The 27,805-nt window shown below is 42.4% G+C and overlaps 2 protein-coding genes across 2 annotated transcripts; one reads left to right on the top strand and one right to left on the bottom strand.

The window, feature by feature from the left end:
• The first annotated feature begins 580 nt into the window (after positions 1–580).
• Positions 581–5,963, top strand: b9d1 (B9 protein domain 1). Its single transcript, XM_064322601.1, has 7 exons — positions 581–785; positions 2,522–2,590; positions 3,245–3,356; positions 3,574–3,670; positions 3,751–3,813; positions 4,351–4,418; positions 5,585–5,963. The coding sequence occupies exons 1-7, from the start codon at positions 723–725 to the stop codon at positions 5,725–5,727; spliced, it is 615 nt and encodes a 204-aa protein (XP_064178671.1). The 5' UTR covers positions 581–722; the 3' UTR covers positions 5,728–5,963.
• Positions 5,873–27,805, bottom strand: LOC135248231 (epsin-2-like). The gene is made up of 9 exons (XM_064322599.1): positions 27,491–27,805; positions 20,478–21,333; positions 16,136–16,248; positions 13,894–13,995; positions 12,539–12,638; positions 11,458–11,616; positions 10,882–10,968; positions 10,276–10,500; positions 5,873–9,245 (listed from the first exon to the last, which is right to left on the bottom strand). The coding sequence occupies exons 2-9, from the start codon at positions 21,070–21,072 to the stop codon at positions 8,899–8,901; spliced, it is 1,728 nt and encodes a 575-aa protein (XP_064178669.1). The 5' UTR covers positions 21,073–21,333; positions 27,491–27,805; the 3' UTR covers positions 5,873–8,898.

Here is a 27,805-nt window from a genome sequence, read left to right on the forward strand (position 1 = left end):
GTTGAATTTGGACTGCAGTACCTGCAGATATTTGTGATATTTGCCAATAATTTGTAACCAATTGAAACCTTGAAAACAATGTGTGTTTCTTAAGATAATCAATGTCTTCAGTTAATCATGGTGCTAAACACACTAAAAATCAGCTAACAATGTAGCCCTCCAAGATGGGATTCTGACACCTGTGTTGTAGGAGATGTAGGTTGTAAAATGTTTACATTTCAATACAAGCCTTAGGTAAAAATCATACTTGAGTGTGCATAGCCCTGTAAATTATATATGAACAATTTTGGCAGGCATTTCATGCATTCCAGCATTACGATTTGAATTGGAATTGTGAGCGGATTTTTCTAGGGTACATAAAATATTAGCCAAAGGAGAATGCATTTTGAATAATGAATAGTATTTTTGAACTTTTTGAGCATACCTGAAAACCTTTTTGAAGCAAACCGTGAAAGGGTTGGGCATGTACGGGTGACATGGTAAGTGTTCGTTTTCCATTGTCAGTTACTACCATCTGGCGGTGGTTTATTTATTTATTTATTTATTTCAAAAACGCCTTTCGTATTTTGGTCAATATAGGGAGCCGTACAATCTTGCGTCCCTAGTATCAAAAAGAGATGTTAGCTAGCAACGAGAAGAAGGGCGTTAGTAAAACTTTTTATGCAAATATTGTTAGTTGGCTCGCAATAGCTTTTTATTTTTATTTTTAAGACCACACAGATATGGCTACGAGCAACCCATCGGTGTTTCTTCTCATGATCAACGGGCAAATAGAAGAAGCTAACGTGAGTAACTAACCAGATTAGGAGATTACAGCTAAATTAATTTTCTAGCTAGCTAGGTAAGGCATATGATCTTGATTGTCAACCGTAAACAATCTTAAATATTCAGTTAGGGTTAATGTTAGCTAGCAAGCTACTACTGGTGTTTTTTCTCACAAGAACTGGTAGCTAATCGAATTCGGGGGGAAACCATAGCTATTATCCAGCGTACAAAAATGCCTAGTTACGCATGCTGTTTTTTCATTTTACCATCTGAAGAGAATGTGGTCATTCAAACATTGTCTTATCAAAGCGTGAAATGACAATCATTTATAGTGGAAATAAATTAGGTTATATTTACAAAGATTATACAGCTGTAAAAGCAACCGTTTTCATTTTTGGAATTGCAATTGGCTACTTTCATCATACTGCTAATAGGTCAGGTGTTATTTGGTAGATGTAGCTAAATGTCCAATGGGGAGAATTGTTGATTGTGGAACTGGCATTTGTGATCATGAAATGCAGAAAAAGGAGAGAACGCAAGTTCGGGGCTTTATTGTGAGGACATGTGAAGTTGTATCTGAATTCTTTGGTTACGTGAGGTCAGAAGGTACAGAAGTTAAAGGAGTACCATGGTGATTTTCACACTTTCTCTGTTTTATGTGCTATTTGCACAAGAGGCATTGAAGAAACACAGCAAAGTATTAAATATGTCCGTTCTGTATTTTTGGAGAAATATGCGTTTTAAATTCATCGTCCCATTTTCAACCGGTTGAGAAAGTTGTCATTTTTCTACGTCACGAATACAGTAACCACTCCTATTTCCACGCCCCGTAAAGAAATCTGACAGGACACACCATCCTGCTGTTCAGACAATGCAAATATTTGACTAACGTTAGGTTCACTTAAATTAGAGTTCCTTTAGATTATTTCTGGTTATATTCATTTAGCTAGCTAGCTAACGTTAGCTAGCTAGGAGGTTTGCTTTCATAAGGCAATGTTATCGATAACGTTAGCTTGCTAGTTCGCTTTTATGAGGACGTTATAGTTGTGCTTTTATCTTAACTTGGCTAGCTAGATAGCAAAAATTGTAACTGGATACAAGTCAACGTCCTTACCTTAGCTATCTATCGATACTTGATATACTACTAAGCTAGCTAGCTTGTGAAAATTCAGTCTCCCAAAGAGAGCGCGTATCATGGGGGTAGCTATGGTAACGGGGAACGGTCTGTCAATCATAGCTAACTGACAGTTCTCATTACCAAGGGGAGGTTGTGGTGATTTTATATGGGAAATTTAGAAGAGAAAAATACGTTTCAAGCTTATTGAATGAGTGAAGATAGAAGTTTATGAATTTTTGGTTCCTGAAGACAAGGAAGGGTTACAAGATTTAAAGGTCTTAAAGTATTTGAGTCTTTACTCATTGTGGTTATTTCTGTAGAAAACCCCTGAGTGCCAAACTCTTGATGCTGTAGGTATGAGATATGTCCCGCTAAGCCGTGACTTGGCAGATGACATAGCTAGCTACTTGGCCAGTATCTTGCTGCTAGTTTGTTATCCATTGTAAATAGTAACATTAGTTAACATAATGCAAGTTTATTTGTTTTAATGGCATGACCTAATGTTGGCTCAATGACAACACATTTTAGTGTGGTTTTTCCCAACTAGTTAACTATGTAGGAATTTAATGGCTACTCATGGCTAATATTTTGTGTAAATGTCAGTTATTTAATGCAAATAACCATTTCCCCTTGAATTAGTTTCCAGAACACGATGACCTGTACTGCAAGTTTTGTTTTGTTTACGGACATGACTGGGCTCCAACTTCGGTGAGTGACAAATACATCCCACTGAAGTGATTCTGTCGTATTAATTGTAGTGTATTTGGGAATCTCTACAGGGCCAGTGCAATGGATTTTGTGTTTTATTTGTCAATAAATGTAGATGGTATTTGCTGAGTTTTGAAGCAGGTCCAAAAAGCAAGTAGGTAGTGCGATGAAGATGGTTACCTCAGATAAAACTGAAATATTAAACTATGAATGTTAAAGGGGGTGAAAAGTTAAAATAACCACAAATTATTATAGAGGGGTGTATCTACTACACATCTACCAAATATATATTCAAAGTAATATCAATAAATATAACGGTATATTTCAAGTCAGACAACAAATCTGTATTGAAAAAACCTCAGGATTGTATGGGCGTGGTCCAGATCACCCTTCCACCCCACCTCCCCCCTCAACTCTTCCCAAAACAACCAATAGCTCAGTCCCCACATAGAAACAGATGTAAATTTAAGTTGATATTGTGTTGTAGTTGATTTCTCACACTACTGCTGATGCTTAACGCATACCATAATAACACCACACAGCGTAGTCTGAAGGTATTCACAGATTTACCTTTACAATAACTTCAAAAAGAGCAGTTAGGTCTAACGAAATGTCCCTGACGAGAGAGAGATAATCTTGTTGCTCTGTCTGCAGGGCTTGGAGGAGGGCATTTCACAGATCTCATCCAAGGGTCGAGGCTCTGTGCAAAGCATTGTGTGGAATTTCCCCCTGGACATCACCTTTAAGAGCACAAACCCCTTCGGCTGTGAGGACTTTGCTCTCGTCACACTTCGTACACTCATCACTAGGGGCCATTTTCTCACCAATCACATAAGACCTTGAGCGCAAGATCACCGACTGTACTTTTATCACTACACATCGATACATCAGAATAATTTGGGCCTGGTGCAAATATGAATTTAAGTAGTAGGGCATTAAAGATTAGCATGTGCGCTTCTGCGTTAACAGTTTTCTCTTTGCAGGGCCACAAATAGTGGTGTGTGTGTACGGTGCGGACACCTTTGGGAATGACGTAGTACGAGGCTATGGTGCCGTTCACATTCCCTTCACCCCTGGAAAGTGAGTTAATCCATACATTAAAATGCTCTGAACAATAACCCTTAATACAACTGATAACAACATAATTGTTTTCCTTCCAGGCACAAGAGAACGATTCCCATGTTTGTTCCTGAATCCACTTCAAGGCTACAGAAATTCACAAGGTAATGTCAAACACTTTGAATGTCAAACACCTGAGAATGGCAGAGCCACTTCATCTGCACTTTGAAAGCTGACCCAATTTTTAAATAGTTTGAACATGACTTTCCAGAAAAGGTCTAGTGGCTGTTTAAAAATAGTTGAAAGGGGCAGTAGGTTTCATCCTATAAAGGTGATTCTGATTTGCTGTGAAAACCTACAACTAGTCATATGTACTTTATGTGCCCTTTTGTGATGGCCCTGTAAGTCACTGGACAAGAAAAAAAAATTGAGTAAATAATGTATAAAATATTTTTAAATATTTTAAAGGGGGGAGTGCACATTAAACAAACATGCAAGCAAAACCCAAACTCCAGATATCACCTTAAATAAAAATCAATGTCTGCGCTGCATGCTGGTCAGCAAGATCAAGTCACAAGAATAGTCCTCCCCTATCTGAGCACATCTCTGTGAGACTGCCGTCTATCTAAATTTCTACTTTAACTGTTGGCCTGATGCAAGTGGGCCACAGGCCTATAAATTGGATCTGCTCCTGTTTTCAGCTGGCTGATGGGAAGGCGACCAGAGTTCACAGATCCAAAGGTTGTTGCCCAGGGCGAAGGAAGGGAAGGTAGGTCCACTCAGTCTCTGCTCATTGGCCGCCTGCATTCACACCGCTGATATCACGTCGGCTCACCACGGCTCCAGGCCGGAGTGATGGTCTGGTTTGCTTTCATCTCTGGGCACCTGTTGTCATCACCTCTTGTTTGCAATGTCAGCACCATTAATGTTGCATTTATTATTCTGAATCAGAAATGAATAGTCATTTCAAAGCTTAATTATCATAATTGCTTTTAATTGCATAACTAGCTTGCTTACATTTGCTTATGTCAGCTGGCAAAGTAATGAAAAAATATACTATGGCAACATGCGTAAAGGCAGAGTAGAAATGTAAACATGCTGTAAGGCATTTTTGTGCGATTGCTGTTTTAAGAACCAAAATTAACTAGCTAAATTAATCCAACCTCAGTCTCTTGAAAATAGCCAGTTGTGCAGCTGTGGATTCGGGTTCTTGACATTGTTAATCGGCAGCCACATGACAAATATTCTGAAGGGTGAATTGAGAAGCAAAGAGCTTGTGCATTATTCTTATTGGTTCTAAATGACTGAAGCAGGATACATACGACGTAGAGACTTTCTAGTTCCATACTTATGCCAGACTGGGTAATAAATGAGTTGCAGTGAATGTCCTGGTGTCCTGAGACCATGGAGACAGACGAGATGGAGAAGCAGACACACAGGAGATTGGAGGGGAAAACTGCTAATAGATTGGCGAGCTCTGGATGGGTACAGACATGGAAAACGGATGAGTAGAGGACCCGGGCACAAGACAACGACAGAGAGGGAGATGAGACCGGCAGCATAGGCAGAGGGGAAAGTGAAAGGACCGAGATGAACAAGACTGCTAGTCATGCAGAGAAGGTCTGAAGCATCAGGGGAAATGCATGAGAAGTCGCAGACAAAGTAGCGTTAAAAACAGGCACAGCCTGATACAGGATTCAGAACTTTAACCACTGCTGCTATTATTAGGTTTTATTATTATTATTATTTTTTTTTACATCACAGGTAATGTCACTTAAGGCCTTTGTTCCCTTCAACCCTTTTCACTTTCATCTTTTTCCAGACTCATGCTCATGTTTTGGGACACTCACAGTATGCAGTGTGAAAATCGTGTTCGGGCCATGTCATGTGACTGCTAAGTCTGGATTTTTCTTTCTTTCTTTTTTTTTCCCCCAGTCACCAGGGTGCGATCTCAAGGCTTCGTCACGCTCTCTTTCAACATTGTGACCAAGGACATGAAGAAGCTGGGCTACGATACCTCATCATCAGAGGCACAGCAACCCTCAGGCGTCCTCACAGAGCAGACCTACACTCTATGATCATTACCACCAGCGCCAGTCCTCCCCTGACAGGCTGTCTCTGCATTTCACGTGTGTTTATGGAAAAGGCTCGCAAGTACTGGAACAAGTCTTGGTTATAAACAATACTTGGTCTACAGACAGACTAACGGCAGTTTGTACACAATTGAAAATATAAATATGCTTGTACCTTTATTGTAGGTAAGAATACATCATTTTTGATATTTATTACAATTAAATTACTCTTCTTTCCTAAACAGTGTGTTCCTTTTATGCAATAACACACGGCTCCTCATCACCAAATCCAAATCTCCTAAGTCCCATAGAACAGTTAAACTACTGTATTAACAAATCCACAGCTCTGCTTACAATACATATTTATTGATTCTTGCTGACACACGAATCTTAGTTATTATTGATTTGGCAGCATTGTAAAATAACTGCAAGCAAAATCTGTAATACATTTAAACTTCTGCAGCTAATAGCTTATCATTTACTGCTGTTAAAATGAGATTTCCTGTAAATTTCCTGCAAAACCCATTACATAAGAATAAAACAGTGTTTTACAAAGTACAAATGATAAATTATATTATACAATTATGTCAACAGGTTGGGCACATATCCATAAAAAGCAGCCTGCTCCCCGCAAGATGAAAGCGTTGTAAATATACAAATAACGTGAAAAAATAGATTATGCTTCACAATGAAAACGTAGACCACAGTAAATGAATGAGTACATGAAGAGAATGCTAGCAAAGTACAAACACAGTGAAAAGGCCACTGACAAGTTGAGCTAGATAACGTATGTAGTTAAGTTTGTTTCTGAGCATAAACCTGCGTATTTCTGCAACACTCGGTACTGTTTTATACAGGAACATGTTCACCCCTCCGTAAAATCAGATCAAAGTTCATGAAACTGTTAAAAGCATCCTTCCCCCCTCCCTATTTATGCCTGAGTATAAGTCTTGGTTATGTGGGTATCATAACTACTACAAGAGTACACCAAGGGTTTGTAACAAAGCTCTATACATGCTGCTATACAAAAGGTCCAGCAGAGGGCACTGGCCAACAACTGTCTTCAAAAAAAAAAATTTTATGGCAGGTTGGCAGCGATTTCAAATAATACATTGAGCTTCATGTGTTTCAACATAAGTCAGAATCAACATAGTAATACAAATAGGTCTAATATCACAAATCCCATTTGAATGGATTGCTTGTACAGACTTTGGTAATCACATTTCTGAGAATCTCTTTCGGAAAATATATTTTCAAAACTATGTAATATTCCCCAAACATACTTCCCTATCAAGGTCTATTAATTCCACATCCATTTCTTCCAGCAGTTTGGACGTTAGACTTACTCTGATAACTAATAAAGTCACGTGACCCCAAACACTGTTCCGATAACACAAGATATTCCACTCTAGCTCCAGCATATCTACCAAAATATCCTACAATTTAAAAACAATTGACCCATAAATGTAACATAAGTTTACCTGGGTATTTATTAGAATCATGGGCTGTGAATAAAACTAGCAAGGAGAGAACCTTGTTCCCACCTGATAATGAAGAGATGGTTGGATCACATCAGAGATACCACTGCAACCATACTGGTGAGTAGAATACTGTCAAAGCGTAGGGCCCGTGCTTTTACTGCCTCAATCATCCACAGAGCAGCTGTTCTGCTATCATGATGACACGTCACCGTGAGCAGTCCGAACGACTGCTTGTGGAGGAAATGTTCTGACCGCATTAATTAGGTTTTTGTACATCACCGTGGAATCCCCCCACCTACAGCACTGCCTCAGCCACAAACTGCAGGGGCACTAAAGCTCCAAGCACCTCATTTAAAAGGCTGCTCTAACCCAAAGGGATGCCTTCACACTGTATCTGACAGAGAAATGGCAGGCCTTTAAATGTTCCATGTAGTACCTACTTTGTGTACATATGTTGGTTTTTAATGTGAACGTGTGCATATGTCCATATATGGACAGATCCTAAGCAAGCAAGCTTAAAGGCTTTGAAAATGATTGAAATGCATAGGAAATTACAGAGCAACAGTTAAGACAAGTAATACTGTTGGTGATATAATAATACCAGTAAGAGGATACAGCAGTAACTACCATTTGATGTGGCGTTTATATTCCCTGGTTCCCTTTGTTCCTTTTTGACATTTGATACATTTTGTGTGTGTAAATAATTAAGAAAAGAAAATGTAAGATTGCTTGATATTTCTTTGTAACAATCTGACCTAAGAGAGCAAGGCAGAGGAGTTCTGCTTCACTGTTCAGCATTGTCTGTCCATACAACGCAGTCACTATAAGAAGAGATGTGCAAAGAGTGAGCACTATGATAGACCTGAATGAGTGAACTTTCCCCCAAAAGTATTTCTCTAAACTGGTAGCCATGAAAAAACATTGTAAAGAAGCACCAGTTCCCTAACATTCCTTAAAACCTATCAACCTGAAATCACCAAGTTCACCTTCTAATGTGGCAAGACTGGAACCAGTGACAAAGTGCAGACTTCTCAATGTCAGACAGCAGTAATAGCACATACACTTTCTTGTAGTTTTTTATGCTTATTACAGATGTAGCTTCATTAAGAACAGCTGATCATTGCTTCTCTTTAGGACACACGGTGAACCTACAGTCAAAACACTTGAGCCATGTGCAAATCTTTTGTTTAGGACACTAAAAATGTTGCAGGTAATCTGAATGAATTCCCTAGGCTGGGTACACCTATGCATATCAAATACAGTGTTCATAAAATAATGTAAAACATTTTGGGTAATGTATGCATAAAAAGTAGTTTTGAGTGAATACGTTGTTTTAAAGACATAAAATAAGAAAATGAAATGGAGCACGATTCACATTCTCAAATCCTGATGAGGATAAAGAAATATAACGTAACATTAACTAGGTTTATCAAGAGATGGCTAATCTGTTTCATGGCAAGAGGGCAGAACACACCAATTGCAAAATTAATGTCAGGAGAAACAATGGCAATTAATGCAGGGTACCTACAGCCAGTGACAGGAGAGTGCGGATAGCCATCTGCCTATTAAAATTTGTAAACACTGCAGCTACTCACACAAGTCTTAATAAAACAGCACGCCAATCTGAAAATATAAAAGGTCACTGTGTAGCCGGGTTAAGTCGGGGCGCTCATTTCTGATTAGTAAAGTCAGTTTTTCACAAGAGGAAGGGGTTGGTTGTGCTGCCAGTCTGCGCAGTCGTGGCTGCAGGGGGCAGCCCCGTGCTCATGAGGGGCTGCGGGATGGGCACGGGGGCCGGGATGCCCACGCCCATGGCGGGCACCATCATGCCCATGGGGGCCAGGGCGGGCATACCTGGCATGGGCACCTGCACCATGGCGATAGTCCCAGGGTGAGGCATTGAGAGCACCAGGGGCTCCACGCTGCCGAAAGCCTGGCTGGAAGGGCCCATCATGGGGCTCACCCGCAGCTGGTTGAGGGTGGGAGGCTGGGGCTGGCTGACCTGGAACGGGTTGATCTGGGCTATGGGTGCAGGAGCAGCGCCTGCAGGGACGGCACAGTGAAATCACACAACGCGTACGCTTAGCCACAGCATCCACAAGCCGCCCACAACGCTCAGCTCTAATGAGTTAACCGTGTTCACAGATTCACATAAAACATGCACCAAGGAAAAAAAACTGCAATTGATTTTTAAATTAAATTATGTTCAGGGTCAGTTTTGAAATCCTGACCAATACAGAAGTCACAGTTAATTCAATCTGCTGGAAACTCATAGGAAGACTGGTAAGACAAAATACGGTGGCAGTGGTGGCAGGAGCAATCATTCAAAAGGAATTATGTGTTACACTACCTCATTTCTCCTACTTCTACTCAATTTGCACAAAACACAGATGCAATATGAGTCACAGTGCCCATCAAAACTGGAAATGTTAAATATGAGGGCAGGCTTTGCTGAGTGGGCTGACAGTCACCCGGCTGCAAAAACATAGACTAAGGCGTAGGACTATGGAATTAAGAGAACAGTGGCAGATATCCAACTGATGTTAAGCAGGGAAAATAAGAAAGACACCTACATGTATACATTACATTCACATTACAGGCATTTAGCAAATGCTCTTATCCACAGCGACTTACACAACATTTTTCACATAGCATTTACATTGCATCCATTTATACAGCTGGATACATACTGAAGCAATGCAGGTTAAGTACCTTGCTCAAGGGTACAAAGGCAGTGTCCTAACCGGGAATCGAACCTGCAACCTTCAGGTTATAAGCCCAGTTCCTTACCCATTATACTACACTGCTAGAATGCATATTGGAAAAGACATAAGACATAGACATCACTATCAAAAAATGTATACAATTTGGGCATAGAGAGTACAACCACTGCATAAAATTTAATCTATTTTTTAACTGGCTGAGTTAAAGAATATTGCGAGGGACAACTCAATGACCCAATATCCATTTCAACAACTCAGTCCCGGATCACTGAAATGTGGAACAGAGATTCAGACATGGTTCATTTGTCCCATACTCCAGCCAGACTACATTAACAGTGAAGTGGGCTCACCTGCTAACAAGAAGGGGTTGGAGGTGGAGGCGGATTGTGCTGGCTTGCTGACCAGAGATTCCAGGTTGACCAGAGCGGCGTTGGGGCCTAGGAAAGACTCAGGGGTTTTTCGGGAACTGCTGCCCATGCCGTTCTGGGCGGGGCTTTCCAGCTTCAGATCCATCAAGTCCGGGCTGGCAGAAGCGCACGGCCGGGAAGGCAAAGTGGAGCTTCCCCTGGCATCGCCTGTGAACCCAGACAACAGTCATCCACCCTGTTACTAACGCACCATGGACCATAACCTGGGTCTTACCTGCAGGTACGAACACCTGCCTCCATTTTAACATCTTAGAAAACAAGCACAAAATGTGTAGGGAACAACCCGGTTGGATTCACCATATTTCATACAGTACATCTAGTAACTGCAATGGGAAAACAATGTTTTTCAATGGATAACATCACAAGAGGGTTTTACTTATACTAGTGCCTGTACAGAGGCCAACTGAAGACGTTGTCTATGTGAAGGAAAACCCCTTAGTTCTGATTCTGAACACAATGCATGTTAAGAAATGAGAAACCCTGACAAAATAAAAATTTGCAATGAAGAAGCCACGCTGGGCTTTTCACCTGTTGTGTTGGAAGATCGAAGGCTGTCAAAGCCTAAGAAGTCATCCTTGGAGTTCCCATTTAGTGTACTGAAGGGATCAAAGTTACCTTTAGGGAAAAACAAGTTAGAAATGATTTTTTGCTTACTTACAAATTAACCGAGCGAAAATATCTCAAAAAACACCGAGTCACAAATCATTATGAATTGGACCTAAATCAGCAGAAGGTTGTTGCTGTGATTTACAAGACTGGAGTTTAAGCGTGCTTTGGGGAAACCACAGACAATTAAGTAAAGAGATGTCTTACTTTTAAAACAACAATAACTGCAGCTTCACAGCTGCACTGTATACCGCAAGACCTGCAACATGGAAATATCCATCAACTGGTTTCTGGCCTGTGCACTCAATCACCTTCACATACATTTCACGTGGGACCTCCACTGCCTAATAAGTGGCTGAATCTGTTAAGTCAAAGAGTGCATTAGACACACTCCCTGGCCTCACTGTACAGTTGTCTTAACCTCTTGAAAAGAAAGGCGTTAGCATGCAGTGGCCTCATGGTTCACACCCTCGCGCCTGTGAAGAGCGCGATTCTCACCAGTGGCAGGCGCCTTGGGGCAGGCGTCGGTCCCGGATGCCCAGGGGTCGGGGACGGGTTGTGCCACAGGGGCGGAGCCGGTGGAAGGGCCCCAAGGCTCGGCGCATTTCACGGGCGTGGCTGAGGAAGTAGACGGCCCCCACGGATCCACGGGTGGAGCTGCCCCAAAACAACAGAAGTGAGGCCCAACTACAACAGGGGTGGAATACAAGAGAGAAAGACCTCTACAGAGCATGAAGTCAAATTAAAAGCTGAATTAAATATCTGCAGGGCATATATGCAGTCTGTACACTGTAGGTTAAATATGACTAATGAAAAATGCTGTCAGTAATGCAAGACAATAATAATGATTTACCATTTACCTTGAACAAGTAAATGACCATTTATCAATTAATGTGAAAAGTTGAAAATAATGAACAGTTTAGAAATATAAACAGTAAAGGCAAATACAGACAATCAAATAAAGGAAACCAGACATCTACAGACAACCCAGTGGAAAGATGGAGAATCTGTTTTCCTAAATATTCAATAAACTTGAATCTGGTCAGTTATTGACAGAGAGAGTATTAACCTTTTAACTACCAAGCAAATCTAAGAGCCAGCATTCCACATTAAAGAATAAAGGGAGCAACTGCAAGCTATTCTTAAAAAAAAATAAATCAATAAAAAATAAATCAAAGGCCCAAATTATGTTTGGCAGATCTCCTCCCAAAATGAAGTCATGCCGGTCATTGTATGACAGAAACAGAAACATATAGGGAAAAAAAATTTTTTCTCATCGAAACAGCACTGCTCAAAATCGGATCATTTCCAACGGCAATGTTCAGTTTCAGCACACTTCCTGTTATGAGGGGATAAAATAGAGATGGGTAACCAAACACTGAGCGGGCTGCTATTCTTAGACTGACGCGAGCGCCATCAGACGAGCAGAGCCCACGTTGTGTCTGCCAGCGGCGGTTGGTGCAGCTGAAGGGTACGGGGCTGGGGTGCGGGCTCAGCTGTCAGGTCCTGCTACGTTCACACCGCACTGGGCCGCGTTGTCATACCAGCGGCGGGGGGGGGGGGGGTCCTGGGGTCTTACCAGGTAACTGCCAGGGGTCTGGAGCGGCAGCGCCCCAGGGGTCTGAAGCCTGAGCCGCTGGGGCTTCGGGCACCGTGTCCATCAGGTCCATCAGCGCCGGCTGGAAGGGACGAGAGGGCCGCACGCGCGTGAGGACCAGGAGGGGAGCGCTACGCGCCAGCAGCGGCTCGGCTCACGTGTCCGCAAAAACCCAGCCATGCCGAGCCAGGCTTTGTTAATGTAAAAAAACCGTACTGGGATTTTGAGATGTTAATTCAGAGTGGAAAACGTTAATATACAAAATTATTCAGCGATCATCCCAAGGGAGAACAAATGACTAATCCAAACAAAAATGAATAAATAAATAAAAATGCTGACTGGACTACAAGCAGAACCCTTACCCTTTTTTTCTTCGTGAAATTGAAGTCAGAAGTCACAGAACAATCAAGCCACAGGCCCCTCTGGGAACTGGCCGTCATTCCGCCAAAGCCAACACAGCTAAGAAATGACTGAAGTACTGAAATAGTCTACTCAAGTCCCACAAGACGTTTCTGAGAGCGGGAAGGCTCAGCCAGGCTGTGTGACTGCATGGGAAAGTCACAGTCCCCTGCACTTCACAGAGCGCTGACAGCTGGGAATTTGAGGAAACATGACAGTTTACGCTACTTTTGCCCTAGATCATTTCCTGAAGTTCATCCAACAAAGACAAGACCAGCTTCTCTCTGTGGAAGAGGTCACGAGTACTCCCTTCTTGTATCCGTCACCAGGGTGAATTTGAAATAACTGGATGCAAGTTCACAGGTTTCTGACCAAACCGATCATGTGTTCTCAGTGTGTGTCCAGTCTAAAAGTGATAAAAATGTGACTGAAAATTTCACCTCAGTTTAATTTCTGTTCCTAGGTTATCTGGACAAATTCAAAATGACCAAAATGAAACATTTCTACAAAAAATGTAAAGTGGTAAATTGATAATTATTTTTAGCTGATGAAGTTTCACATAAACTAAACAAAAATTTAGTTTCGTTAAATCCCTAATATTTTTTATTGGTTAAACAATAAAAATTAACATATAAGACTAGGAAAAATTACAACTAAAAACCCACTTTTTTTGCTTAAACTGAAAGGAGGAATCAAAATTGTACTTTATCTATGGCTATTTTGGTCATCTTTTATTGGACACAGTAAAGGCACCAGGCCATTAGCCCACCTTAAGATGAATCATATGACTGCAGTTTGATTGAAATGCTTTAACTGATATTGCATGTGGACCATGCTATAGTTCTAGTGGTTTCCCCAATAGTTTCCCATTGACGCGAAAGCACATCCCCAGTAATAAATATGAGCGCGTTCAGAACAGAAGCGGTCTGTGTCCACACCTCTTTTTTCTTCTTGACCGCTGTCCCCGGGCCAGCCCCTTTCCGACTCTCCTCGAGGGCCATCTGCAGCCGGAGGTCATCCCCACGCCGCATCCGGTCCTCCTGGGTTCCAGCAAAAGCACACGAGGGCAGACAGACGCACACGCACAGCCTGTTAGCGCAAGATGTCAGCACGCACCTCCACCTGACCAGACTGGGCAAGGAGTTCAATACAGAACACTGCACTACACTCATGGAACAATGCTCAGGGGATGAAGTCTCTGGTGCACTTCAGGCGTTTCACAACCATCGAGGATGGAGAACAGATACAGAATCATGAGCATCACAACCTGTGGATCAATCTTTCAAAGCAAAGATTTACTCAGTGCATGTCAGTGTGTTCCATTTCCCGATCATTACATATTGAGACTGTAGCTACACAGCAAAAACCCATTAGAGTTCAGTGTGAGGCGCTGCAGTTATCCCCCCCCCCCCTTTTTTTTATGGAATTTTTTCTCTCTCATGTCTCTTCAGTTTACTCTCAGATGGATGGCTGGCAATCTCCTGGTTTGCATTGATCTACTCGAGTTCTTTACAAAACAGGTAATTACTATTATCATTCCAAACACCATTAGACCAGGTTTGAAGAAGTAGTAATAATTACATTTTATAAGATGCATGTACTGCAGAACCATGGTTAATGAGCTATGACCGAGTCAGGGAGAATTCAGCTCTTGCATCCTGTGATCCACCTCTCCCTTCAGAACTGGCAGATAGCATTATAAAAATGTTACTGACGTTCTGTTGTTGGTTCACCCTCACATTTCATGGTTCACATACAGATCATCGCAACATAACACCAAAACCTCCAAAACAACCTCAGCCACATTTGGAAAAGCAAAGCCAGAGACCTGGGATGACCCGAAGGCAATGTGCTCATACGTAGCAAATAAAACAGATATTTAAATTGCAGTTCAGCTTGCGTGAGTTTAGCCACAGTACATTTCTGTCTTGCTGGTAAGAAAAAAACGGAGTACGATTCCCCTGCCCTATAGCTCTCTTTGAGCACTGTGCAGTTATGGCAGGTGCTACTTTGTCATAACAGGACAGCAATACTTTCAGTGTCTTCAGGATTATAGATGTACTGTCAATGTAATCGCACAGACACATCAGACACACAAACCAGGACAGTCAATAACAATGAATTAAATCACCAACAAGTAAACATGCAAACTGCCTCAATAAAGATAGACTTATGTGGAAAAATTACAACTATGCATTACAGCACTTTTGTTTTTACATGCATAGCCTACGTACAAAAACCAAAATTGCAAAACACATGCGGCCTCTTTCTGAAAAACTGTTTTATTGGCAGGAAATTAAACTGCCGCAAAACATAAACAGGCGAACGCGAGCGGGCGTCAGTGGAAACGCTGCTGAGTAAGAATCTTCACCCAGGCTAATGTCCTGTGCGTCTCCACCAACACAAAACACCACCCACTGCCAGTCAGAGTACCCTCAGCGCACACATTTCCTTCTGTCTGGTTGTCCTCATTCATGGTCTTACGCATGCGCTCTATATAAGCTTTAGACTTTCCACACCGCACTTGAAGGGACTTTTTTCTTTTTTAGCTTTGTCTTCTGATGACTTACCAGCTCAATGACTGTCACTATTAATAGACATGTTTTAGAGCTCTCTGTTCTATATAAAATACAGGCTGTACACATGAGATGTCTTATACTTCATATAGCCTATGACATCTCAGCATGAGTGATAATTATAGTTTCCTGGTCTGATTTGATGCCCAGCTGCATGTTTCTGACAACAATTCGCTGCAACAAACCCTTTCACAACAGATAATTAAGCTATGTTGTCTCTCTGTTTATCTGAACTGCACAAACCGCTGAAATTTGTTACATTCAATGGCCATCAAAAACCATTTTCACAACAAAAAAACAGAACCAAGGGTAAAGCACATTTTACCCAGCAGGTGGGAGGTATTACCCGCACACCTAAAGACGAGACCAAAACATGATGATGTGATTGGTTTTTAAAACTTTCTAAATATCAGGACCCAACTTAAAAATACTTTTCAATACTCGGACCCAAATTTGAAAGTTAGTACCTTTCAGGGACCCTTCCAAATACACATACGAGCACACATCCGGGACCCACCTCATACACTCCCACGAGTCACGACCCATTTTGGGTCGCGACCCGTGGTTTAAGAAAAGCTGGTCTAGAACCCAGCTGGTGCAGTACCTGCTCAGCTGCCTCTCTGCTCATGGCCAGGGCCAGCTGCAGCTGCAGCTCCTCCTCCCCGCTCGTCTGGGGCCGGGCCTGCTCCAGCTCTGAGGACGCGTGTGGAGAAGTGGCTGAAAGACACACAATATCACCGCTACACACCACAAACCACACGGACCGTATGCTAACATGCTGCAGCAGGGCTCTCATGGGCTTTACACTTCACAACATCACATGCTGGATATTTCCCATCATATGCAAAAATTGTGTAGGTTCATTACAGGGCTGTACAATGACCACTGTTTTGGAACATTGGAAGTTAGGAATGTGTGTATGCTGTTCCAGACATGTGGGAGAGCAGTAGATGGGATGGGATGGGATGGGAGTTTGAGAGACTATTTTTCATGATATTCATTAGCCATTCCACACCACATAAATCAAAAAAAGAGGCACTCCCAAGACCATTCCCGTTTCTCCTGTATGTGTATGCTATGGGTTTTAAGTCCTTGCAACCCTATGCACGATAGAGATTAGGACTGAAGATCCAATTATTCATGTCAAATACAGTATCACTACTCTGTCTGCCTGCCAAAAGGGAGCTTGGGTCTTACGTTATTTTATAAAAGCGCTATTCATTAAAAGTGGAATAAATTACATGACTGTAGCATCTACATTGAGACAAGAGTGATTTCTATGGTCAAGGTCCCTTTTAATCTTTGGCTGACCTTTACAAGGTCCAAGACTGAGGAGCTTTTTAAGCTCAGCAGACCTGAAAATCCTTGGAAAAAAAAGGCTTTTTGTCTACAGCAAACCCAATAAAAAAACTAGATGTAGCCTAGCTCTTATACTTCTCGTCATTTAATTCAGCACACAACAGATAGAATTGCATAATTCACCATTATATTTACCTATGCCATTAGGAAACTATTTTCTGTCCATTGTGTGGAACGGTGGTTCTCTAACTGAGTCAGACTTGGAACCCACTGGTGGGCTGAGAGGTTTAGATGGGTTGCAAAATGACACATGAAAACATAATTTGCTGTACATAACACACACTGACATTCACACAAGTCAAAGAAAATGTAGTGTAGGACAGTGTACACTTGTATAAATTGGGCATGAAGTCTGTATTTGATCATATGTCAAGCCATATTTTATTATATTTATATTTTAAATAAGAAGAGGGTCAGGTGCTCAGAAAGTCCGGGAATCACTGGTATGAGAAAAAAAAAGTAAAAAACAGAGAATGAACTGGAACTGGTTTCCTAAGTATAAGCATTGTTTTTAAATTAAAGTCCAAGTTTTGATCATGACTACTCGTACTGGAGAAGGATCTCAGGTGGGAAAATAACTCACAGTGGCCGATGTCAATCAGCTAGCCACTGTGGCCAGGATTTTTTTTCCTGCCATCTGTGCCTATCCTCCAAAGGTGAAATTTAAAATATACAGCAGCTCACTTGTCTCTTCCTCGCTGCCTCATTGGCAGTCAGTGTGTTAGCGGTTGGTTACGCTGCAGCAGTTGCCATTTATTTCAGGGCCTGCCAGCACACGGCTGCTCTTAATCCAATAAGTCCCAGAGGAAGTGGCTCTCCACGGGTTTAACCGACACAAGCCTATAATCAGCTCCTGCAGTGTGTGGCCACTGCCCACAAGCACCTTGGCCTATCCTGTCATTCATATTCTCCTGCCGGTCAAGAGAAGGCTCTGCTTAGTGTGCCTGGAACTGCCACGTCCTTTACACTCATAATGCATCTACCAAATACAGGCTAATACTGCAATGGTCTGTACAGACAAACATTTTTTAATTAGTTCAGTCAACAGTCAGATTGCCATTAGAGGTCCTTCTGAGCTCTTCCTACATTCATCTTACATCCTCTTCTATCACCGTTTTCACATAAGGGATGAATGTGATGTCTTTTCATTGTTCTCACAAGTGAAGAAAAATTGCTCTGACAGACTGCGTGGCGAGTGTTTTTGGTACGAGCGACTTGAGAATTTGAAACCGCACAGTCATCAGAAAAGTGCGAGCTCACTTTTTTCCATCAGCTGTTCTGTTCACCGCAGAACGTCAGACTGGGAGGTAAGAGCACAGAGCACAGCCCAGGCCAAAGGCTAAGTGAAACGGCATTTGCATTTTCCTGTATGAACAATGATGGGAAACCTCCACAGGAACGTAAAAAATGCCCTCGTTAGCACTCTGGTCGCACATTAAGCCTCGGTCCAGACGGATTTACGCAGAGCGCAATAAACGCAGAAAAGCCTTTCCTCCTTTGGAAATGATTCAACCGTTTGCACGTCCGCTATAACCACATTACGTCTCCTTCTGAGAAACACACAGACTAATATAGTAACCCCCTACGGTCAGCTCCTGTCAAATAACACTTAGGCGCCATTTTACAAGCGCTCAATCACCGACGCATTATTGGAACAAATGACCAAAATGTGTTCCCACGGAGACGTTTGGTGGAACGTTTGACTTGGTGTTAACTTAGAGGGATTAAAGGCAGAAAGCAGACACGGCATAGTCTTGGAGACCTGCCGTGGAAGAGACGTAAAGATCATCAGAAAGGGAAGTCACGTGTTGAGCCAGAGCAGCACAGTCACGAGCCTGCCCTATCAGCGAGGCTGCGGGCCTACAGGGAGCCTCCTGGCATGTGCTCTACCTGATGCACCAGCCACCAGAACCTTCAGCTGGGGAATGCAGGGCTCCTGATACAATCTGCCCGTACGAACGCAGGCCCCGCGTGGGCCGCATGACTGCATGCATGCGCGGAATGCGCCGTTGTTTTCTTTACATTTACACCCCACCCCCCTTCCCCCCCCTTTGCTCCGGCCCACGCTCCCAAGCCCGAGTCCACAAAATGACAACTGGGGTATGAGAGCAATGCTTTACAATGGTTTGTTGAATAGCTGGGGAGAAACAATAACAGGTCCATTTACCGTCACTGGGTTCATGTCATTATGTCAGCGTTTTTTTTCCCACCGCGGCTCGCGAAAGAATTTAAAGGACGTCAGATGCCTTTGTGAAGATTATCAAATTCTTTTTCGTCATGTGTGGGAGGCGGAGGAAGGGAAACGCAGCCCACTTCCTCCTGCTAATGCACTGACATTGAGCGGAGGACATTCCTGAGCAGCAGCGGAATGCGGCTTTAAGAGACATGGGGGGGGGGCTCAAAGAAATCTCCACTGGTGCAAAAGGCAGAGATTACGGCAGAACAGTGGCGCCGGTGTGACCTGTAGCACTGCTGCAGAAATGCGGCTCCCTAGACTGCAGATGAAGGGATTAGCCCAAGTAGCTTCAGTTATAGCTTTGGGCTCCATGATGGAGGTGCTGCGCACAGGACACACACTAATCCAGAGAGCTAGGCATCCCACTGCGCCCTGCCCGGCAGGAGCCAGCCAAGCTGGAGACCTCCCCCCACCACCCACCACCCGCAGCAGAGCAGCACAGCACTAGCATTCCCCGCTCACGGCTACCAGCTGGGTGATACAGCCACTGGTGCTACAGTTACACAAGACGGGGGTACGGAAAATTAGTTGCTCGTTTACAACTGTTCAAATGCATGTGCCACTCGGGAATTGCAGTTGTCTTCCCTCTCTATTAAAAAATGAGAGGAAGCAATTACGAATGCATACGAACCACAGTCACAGAGTGCTAATTTTACTCTTCCAGCAGAAACTCAGGGGGGGACCCATCAGGACCATGAAAAAATGTAATATGTCTGGTTTTAATGAAACAATAATTATTCCGGGTTTTTCATGCAGCGCCACTGCACTGCAGTGTACATGTAATGTAATTTGCCACAAAGTGATTTCAAAAGTCTGCATTTCAACACATATTTTAATAAGAAATAAGTCACAGAGATGGTTTGACTAATTAAGTGGGCAATGGGCTCAGAAAGTTGGAGAACTAGTGGTACGGAACAACAGGAATTGTCCTCTCTCCTTGATCTTTTTCCACGCCGTGACAAAACTGTGACTGGCGTCAGCAAAAATAAATCCCAATTCAAAAGTGTTGTACACAGTGGATTACTGTCTTATGAACACACAACGATGACACTACTCCAGCGTGGCACTATAGCATGAACACTAACCCACTGCAGGGACAAGACAATGACGATGAAGAAGAAAGCTACGATGCTGCTGTAAAGCCCTGTGGACACAGAACTGTTTTATGATGGCTTATATGGGCTCATATGTGATTAATACAAATGATCTGTTGGATTTATAAAAGCCAAACTAGCCTGACATAAAGACATTAATCATTTAATACCAAGCTAGCACGGCTCTTATAAATCCAACAGATTTATAGGAGCGTGGAACTTCCTCGGCAGTGGAAGTAGTCCCGCCGTGTACTTACACCCATGGTAGGACGCCGGCGAGCCCCCGGATTTGCCGTACTCCTCCGAGTAGCTGGTGGACAGGTTGGGCTGGCTGGAGCCGCGGCCGAAGCTGATCTGGTTGCTGCTGCCCAGGCCGGTGGCCACCTGCGCCATGCGCTCCTTGGTCTTCAGGGCCTGGGAGCGCTCCCCCTTCAGCCGCTCGTCGTCCTTCAGCAGCACCACCAGCTGCTTGGACTTCTCCCGCACGTTGATGCCCTGGTCCTTGCCGTCGCGGTCGATGTGCTGGAAGTCCTTGAGCGTCTGGATGGCGAAGATGTTCTCGCGGCACTGCAGGGCCACGCGCTCCGAGCCCGTCTTGATCAGGTAGTCCAGCAGCGTCAGGGCCTTGTACACGTGCCGCCAGTTCTTGCCGTGGTCGTTGAGGCGCCTCCAGATCATGCTCATGATTTCGGAGAAGGCCACCACGTTGTAGGTGAGGTCGGCGATCTCCGACATCAGCGAGCTGGACGGGCCCCAGGAGTCATTGGAGGTGGCCTCCCTCACCTTCTTCTCCGCCTCAGAGTAGTTATTCACAATGTTTTTCACCTGGCGCCGAATCGAAGAACTCTGCATGTTAGCGGTTTGAGTGCCAACTTTCTTTAAGGTATGAACTAGTTATATAGTGTTCGGTTTATTTAGGGTTTTTTTGGTTTTTAAAAAAATGTCAAATTAAAACAGGTTTTTGTTTTTATGAAATGTCCTTAGCGCAATCACAGTGTTTTCGTTCACAGGCTCTGCCTGCCAAAACCTGTCCTCCAGGGACCAGTAGAGCAGTGCATGTCAAAAGCATGTCAGCACATCGAGGGTGTTCAGCACAGATAGTTCCTCCATTACCTGGAACAAAAGACCAAAGTGTTACACAGTGATGAAAGAAAAAAAAAATGAGAAAGGTAGAGCAATCACCTGGATGAATTAAACGGACATCTTTTACCAGTATACTGTGACTCATAATATGAGAGAACACATACACAAACATTCACACCAAAGGCAAACACAGGTTGTACCCAGGGTATTACTTTGATGTGAAAGGGGTATTAATAAATGTTTTTCCACATCAACTAAACCACCAAAATAGCTATACAATCACAGTTGAATGTGAGCCCTTCTAAAATAACTGGAATAGGGTTTCCATATCTCAAGAATTCAGGAAAATATAATTCCATGACTTAAATGTACTTCCATCAAAAAATCAATACATCCATTTAAACAAAATAAATCCAATCCAAGCTATGTCAGGTCACCTAACTGGTGGATCAGAAGGAGGTAAGACACCACATGCCACTGCAATTCTGAAAAACCAGACAGATTGAAAAACATACTGAGTGACATGGCTCTTGTGAAAAAGATATTAAATCTAATATCTAATTCAATCTAATAACTAATATCTTTACATTTAAGTCTAGTCATTCTCCAAATAAAAACACTAACTACAAAGGTGCTGCTCACAAAACTGTCTTTGCTAGCAAAAAGGTATTGCATCAGATCAAAACAGGCCAGCAAATGACAACTGAAATGGAATATAAAGAGCAGCTATATTAAGTTGTGTTGCAAAACTGCCTTAGTGCACTTGTTCCAAAGAGTAAGTCTAATTTTTCTAGCACAACACCTTTCTGAGAGCAAACCCATACCGATATAAAGACATGTCCCTTCAGATTCTGCCAAGTTTGAATGCCTTTTCAGCACCCGCTCCACATCAAATGGAGCCTCTCTTTTCACCTGCTTGTGAATTTCAGCACATCACCCCGAGCTATGGCAGGAAATACCTAAAGTGTCACCTGTTGCCTGGACATAAAAAAGGCTGACGCCAATAAAGCAAACTTAAGAAGTTACCAAAGGTTGGCTAGCGACGCATCCGGTGGCTTGGTGTGTGGGCATGGTGTGTGGACAACAGGGTGCTTCTGGACATTCCACAGAGGATCAAGGGCCTGGGGTTTGAGTAACGCTGTTGGGGCCATGACTACACTCCCCAAGTGCCCATGTAGAGACATGTTACACAGACACATAACAGCTCTACAGCATGCAACTCTAATTACTCAATGTAAAAGACAAACCAAACAAATGAGTGACCTGCCATTCTGCCAGACAGGAAACACTGCCGGGAGAAATGACTGGATATATTTACACTGAACGTCATTAATATCAGCAAAGGTAATGTAGTTAAGCGAAGGAAGCATGCTCATTTGCCTTATTAAACAATGGGGCCTGGTAAGAGCTTAACCTCAGCTCCAAGGCTTTTCATATATGCTGATGGCTAAATTTAAACAAGGAATATTACCTGCGTCATTCCTAAACACAAGAGCTGGAGATGTGACAAGATGTCTTTTCTGTAATGGACCACTTCAAGTGCACTTCTTAGGTGTAATGGATCATCAGAAAAAAACCATAGAAAATCAGATCAGAACCTGAACTGAACCTTAAAAGTGACCAAGTCTGTCTCCAGCAGAACAGTCACAGACATGTAATTCCTGAATTTATGCAGCCCCGTTCTCTGACACTGTATTTGCTTAAATAAAATGATACAGTAGGGCTTTAATGAAATATCTGCTGCTTTAATCACTTACTCAAACCGATCAGACTAGAGGAACAGGATGAATGGTATCACACTAGGAACAAATTGCCACAGCTCCCACCACTGAGGGCCTAGTAGCCCTCATGCAGGAAGCATATTTAATGTTATGATTGGCACACCACAGCCACAGGAAGGTAGCCATAGAGCGCCACCACATTAATAAATAAACCAGACACATGTATGGCGCAATATCTGATGACCAAAGAGCCCAGCTATGTTGAGGCATCCAAGTGTCCAGTGTTGAAATCAAAAAAGTGATTGGTCAACATCCCATCTGAATACCACTCAGAGATTGTTTGTCTGGATCATTTCCTGCTTACCAATCAAACCGAAACTCTTTGATGGGAAAAGGGATTTCCATTGATATAAATGTAGGCTTAATAAATCAAAAGTTTTTCTGCACAGAACACAAGCGTAAATATACTTGTTGAATCGGGAAACTGGTATAAAGCCAAATGGAAACACAAGAGAGCATAAAATTAGCTTAATGTAGCCTTGTGATTTCCACTTTATTTAAAAAAATATTTAAACTAAAACATTTTTTTAAACACACCAAGAATAGCAAGCACTTTTGTTTGCTACTACACCTTTAAAAGATGCTCCACCCTCTTAAAGCATGCCTTCATACATTTACCTTGTGGAACAATCACATATCAGATCAGAAACTGTTCTTTTTCCTTCTTTTAAGACAAATTATTTGAACTCAGTTTCTCACAGGAGGGAAGGCATAAAATTTATTTTGTGTCAAATTATAATTTGAATGATATTCCGGAGAGCTGTGTAGCAAAATCCAGCATAGTGCCTGAACAATAAGTAATAAATTATCACATAGAAAGGACCAAAAATGATAAATGGTATAACCACACTCAACTACGGTAATAATGTGCAAACTGTCCCCATATAATCAAAATCTTGCTACTTAAAACACAAATGTGAAATTTACAAAGTTACTGACATACTTTACCTAAAACAAGTAGGCCTATAAGAACTAAATAAAAAGTTAAAATGGTCTACATAACACACTGAATTATAGTTCTGTAAGGCTGAGCATGCTGTAACACAAACCACCACAGGATACTGTACTATGGTGCCAATCTGCAGATTTTGCTGCTTTTGCACTGACTGGAGTTGACGGCAAGCACTGACAAGTCCTGTAAATCACACAAGTGTCTCTGTGTATTGTGGCGAGGAAGAAATTGGACTCTGTAGCACCAGAAAAGGTGCAAAGGTGCGATGCCTCTACTGAGGAGTAATCAATGAAGGCTACGAGCGAAGACCAGTCTATTGTATTCGCTTTAACTGCTTTAGATATAGTCTAGCAGAATTTGCGCATGATTTCTCACTAGTGCCGTTGTACAATGCAGAACATATAAAAGCTGTCTATACACGAAAATCAGTTCCGTAATTATATGGATAACTCAACTCGTTTTAACCCCAGAAAGTACTTTGATATTAATAAATCCCCCAGCAAAAAGTTCTTTTGACAAGAAAGTTAGTTACATATATGCATGTTTTCAGTTTCACGAGTCAGTAAGATTGTATGATATTAGTGGCATTCCAAAATTAGTGGCAGATTTTTTTCCTTCAAAAAATGCAATCAGGCCAATGCATTAAGTAATTTATATAATATAGTAATTGGAGAGGTTATGTGACGTTAGAAAACAAAATACAAGTTCACAAGATCTCCCCACTAACAATAAAACCAACGGATTTGACAAAAAAAACCTCTCCATCCAACCGCCACTTGCTGTGCTGTTTCAGACTGCTCCAGTCAGAGCCCATCCCAAGACAAAGCCGGGTTAAGGAAATAGCTAGCTACACGTCTGTCATGGTCACCACTGTGGTCAGCATGCGTGCATCTCGGAAGTTCATAATCACAACCCTCAAAGAAGAAAACTAACACGATGACATCAAAACAACTTGCTAGCTAGTCTGAATCTGAATTATGTTAGCTATTCTAAGTAACCTACAACATTATCCTCTAACGTTATAGCAAACGCCAGAACAGTTACGAGAGAAAATCCTGGCAGCCATAGAATTTTGCAGCGTTAGTTGCCTCCAACACAGGCAGGGAGATAGCAAGTTTGCTGACGCCAGTCAAGTTGAATTTCAGTGGACCACTTTTAAGCTAGGCGGGCAGGCAAGCTAGCCAGATGACTATTCATCTGTATCTCACTAACGTTGCCCAAACATAACTAGTCTAGTTAACTTTTAGTCACATAACGTTACATGTATCACATATCAAGCGGTTTAGACTACTTGTATTACTCCGCCAAATAATATTCGTTTGAGTACTTTTGAGATGCTAGATTTGATAACTTTAAAAACAAATCATTAGCTAGCAGGTAAAGCAGCCACTGTTTTGATACGCTCATTTGCTCTCCTGCGTTACCGTTATCTAGCAAATGAGATCTGCCTAGCGGCTAACAACAGATTTTACTACTAGTAGCAATCGACAGCTATCCTAACTCTACTTAAGCCGCGTTTCCACCGAAATTACCCGGAACTTTCAGTCCCAGGAACTACTTTACCAGGAACTAAAAGGTTCCTTCAGCCAATGGTTGTCTGCGTTTCCACCGGGGTCTAAAGTACCGCGAAGATTAGGTAAATTAGCCCACTGACGTTGTCGTCGGTCCATCTGTCATATGAGTTCTTCTGTAACCCCATACTACCACCGAAGTAGCCTACATTATTTTCTAATAACCGGGACAGCCCGGAGGGGTTTATTCCACTTATATACAACGGGTTACCAACAATGACTATATATGGTTACTTTTGTATTTATTGATTTTCATATATCCTCTCAAACACATTCATTAACAGCAGAAAACATGCACACGTTGTAAACAATTAGCTGTTTTATTACTTTCTCGTCGTCAATTCCATATAGGCTAATTGCAAAATGACAAGAATAGAACGAAAACTCGGACTTGCGTGAAAATGTAAATTAGTAGTGGTACAGCCACCGTTTGCTTTCCTTCGAAGTTACTGCTAGCCGAGCAGCGAAGTGTGCCCTCCAGATGCGAACCATGCACCATAAATTAGTCCATAGTCTTCCTGGTCTTTTCGTGGAATTGAAAAATGGCAGTAAAATTGAGTAAAATTACGGCAGTCTGAAAAAACTAAAGCGAAGATTACTAGAATTAACCTGTTATTTTACCCGGATAAAAAGTGCGGCATGTGATTTCCAGTTTGCTTGTACTGTATCACCAATGTTAATCGTGCAGAACTACCGCATACCTCACATAACTGTATCAAACGTTTTGAGTCAATTACAACGGGCTAACAAAGAAAATCCGGAAGAAAATATTCAGCAACCGAATTAATCCGTTTGAATGTTTTGGTAGCCTACGTAATATGCTGTCCCAGCACGAATGCTTAGCATTTTATAAAACGAATACTAAAGCAAGAAAAGAACAGAAGAGCACATGTTATAATTCCAAGACGTTGACATGTTATAACCAAAAGTAGGCTACTGCGCCGCATAACATACAAGTTTGATTTGAAGTTATTATGAAAATAAACTGGTTTGCGCTGCATATTTTCAAACATGGCGGGTAATGGCGGAAAATAAATACAACACAAACGCTACGAGTACTCGACCAATCAGAAATGTTCAGCGCTGCAAGCTCCACCCAAAAGGTTCCTGTACTTTCGGAAAGTACTACCCCCCGAGCAGGAACGTTTTGGGGGGTAAAACAAAGCCCCCAGAACTAAATTTAGACCCTAGTTCCTGCGGTGGAAACGCACTGAGTTCCTCAAAAGGTTCCTAGTTCCGGGGTATAGTTCCTGCGGTGGAAACGCGGCTTTAGTTATGCTTCAGCATTAATCACGCTAGCCAGTGCTATTATGACTGTCGCTGTAAAGTTAGCTAGGGCTTCTAGCCCGCCAGTCACATTTGTAAACACTTTCTGGGCTTAGTGAGCAAAACGTTGCACAACACAGGTCATACGTCTTCTGTAGCACTGCTAGCACAAACATGAAGCACCGAAAAATCCGAAGAGAAAAAGACTAGGTAAGTGTTCCTTCTAGCAACATATTACCATGTGATGCAACGACAACCATCTAACTTATTTAAACGAGACACCGGTTTTAAAAACGTAGCCCTAAGCCATAGACTACTTTTTTTGGTCAAAATATAGCTAACTGGCGCGATATAGATGAGAACTTGATAACTTTTTGTTTTTAAATCTATATTCTGTGCTAATACTTGGTGTCTTGTCTTCACGTTTACTCGGAAACTCAATAGGCCGCCGCTGCATTTCGAGCTGTGCTAACTAAAGTTAAAAAATTAGCCAGCTTGCTAGCTTGGTAACATTATTCTAGTGATCGCAAGTCGGTTAGCTAGCTTGCGCCAGTGATGGAGATGTAGCGGTGTTGACAAATCAAAGTCGACGCCAAAAAATCAAAACAATGACTTACCATTTCTAGAGTTTTTGAATGAGTCGCTTGTTTTTCCTCCCCGGGGTAAACGCTGTTTAAGTCACAGCTTCTGGTGACGAAGACTGAGTATAGAATAGACAACTTGGGGTCCAAGTTATTCTAAAACGTGCAGCAAGCTGAGATCTATTTTGATGTAGCTAGCTACGCGTCTACCGTTACACACGAGTTTGTGTCCGTGCGTGACACCCATAAGCCAACATGGCGGACACTCAGATGCACCACTCAGAGGAGCGGATGGCGGGCGAAGGGTGTGATTGGGGGACTGACTGACTGGCCGGATACAGCAATCCCTGT

The sequence above is a fragment of the Anguilla rostrata genome, chromosome 2 (assembly GCF_018555375.3).
Source record: "Anguilla rostrata isolate EN2019 chromosome 2, ASM1855537v3, whole genome shotgun sequence".
NCBI classification, from domain to species: Eukaryota; Metazoa; Chordata; class Actinopteri; order Anguilliformes; family Anguillidae; genus Anguilla; species Anguilla rostrata.

Bases quoted from the DNA above. Each gene is read 5' to 3' on its own strand.
- b9d1 (XM_064322601.1), top strand. From the start codon at position 723: ATGGCTACGAGCAACCCATCGGTGTTTCTTCTCATGATCAACGGGCAA. The intron at 786-2,521 runs GTGAGTAACTAA...CCCTTGAATTAG, and splicing joins GGCAAATAGAAGAAGCTAAC to TTTCCAGAACACGATGACCT. The intron at 3,671-3,750 runs GTGAGTTAATCC...TTTTCCTTCCAG, and splicing joins ATTCCCTTCACCCCTGGAAA to GCACAAGAGAACGATTCCCA.
- LOC135248231 (XM_064322599.1), bottom strand. From the start codon at position 21,072: ATGCAGAGTTCTTCGATTCGGCGCCAGGTGAAAAACATTGTGAATAAC. The intron at 16,249-20,477 runs GTAAGTACACGG...TGTGTCTTTCAG, and splicing joins GCCGGCGTCCTACCATGGGT to CCACTTCTCCACACGCGTCC. The intron at 12,639-13,893 runs GTGTGGACACAG...CGTCCCTTCCAG, and splicing joins CGGTCAAGAAGAAAAAAGAG to CCGGCGCTGATGGACCTGAT.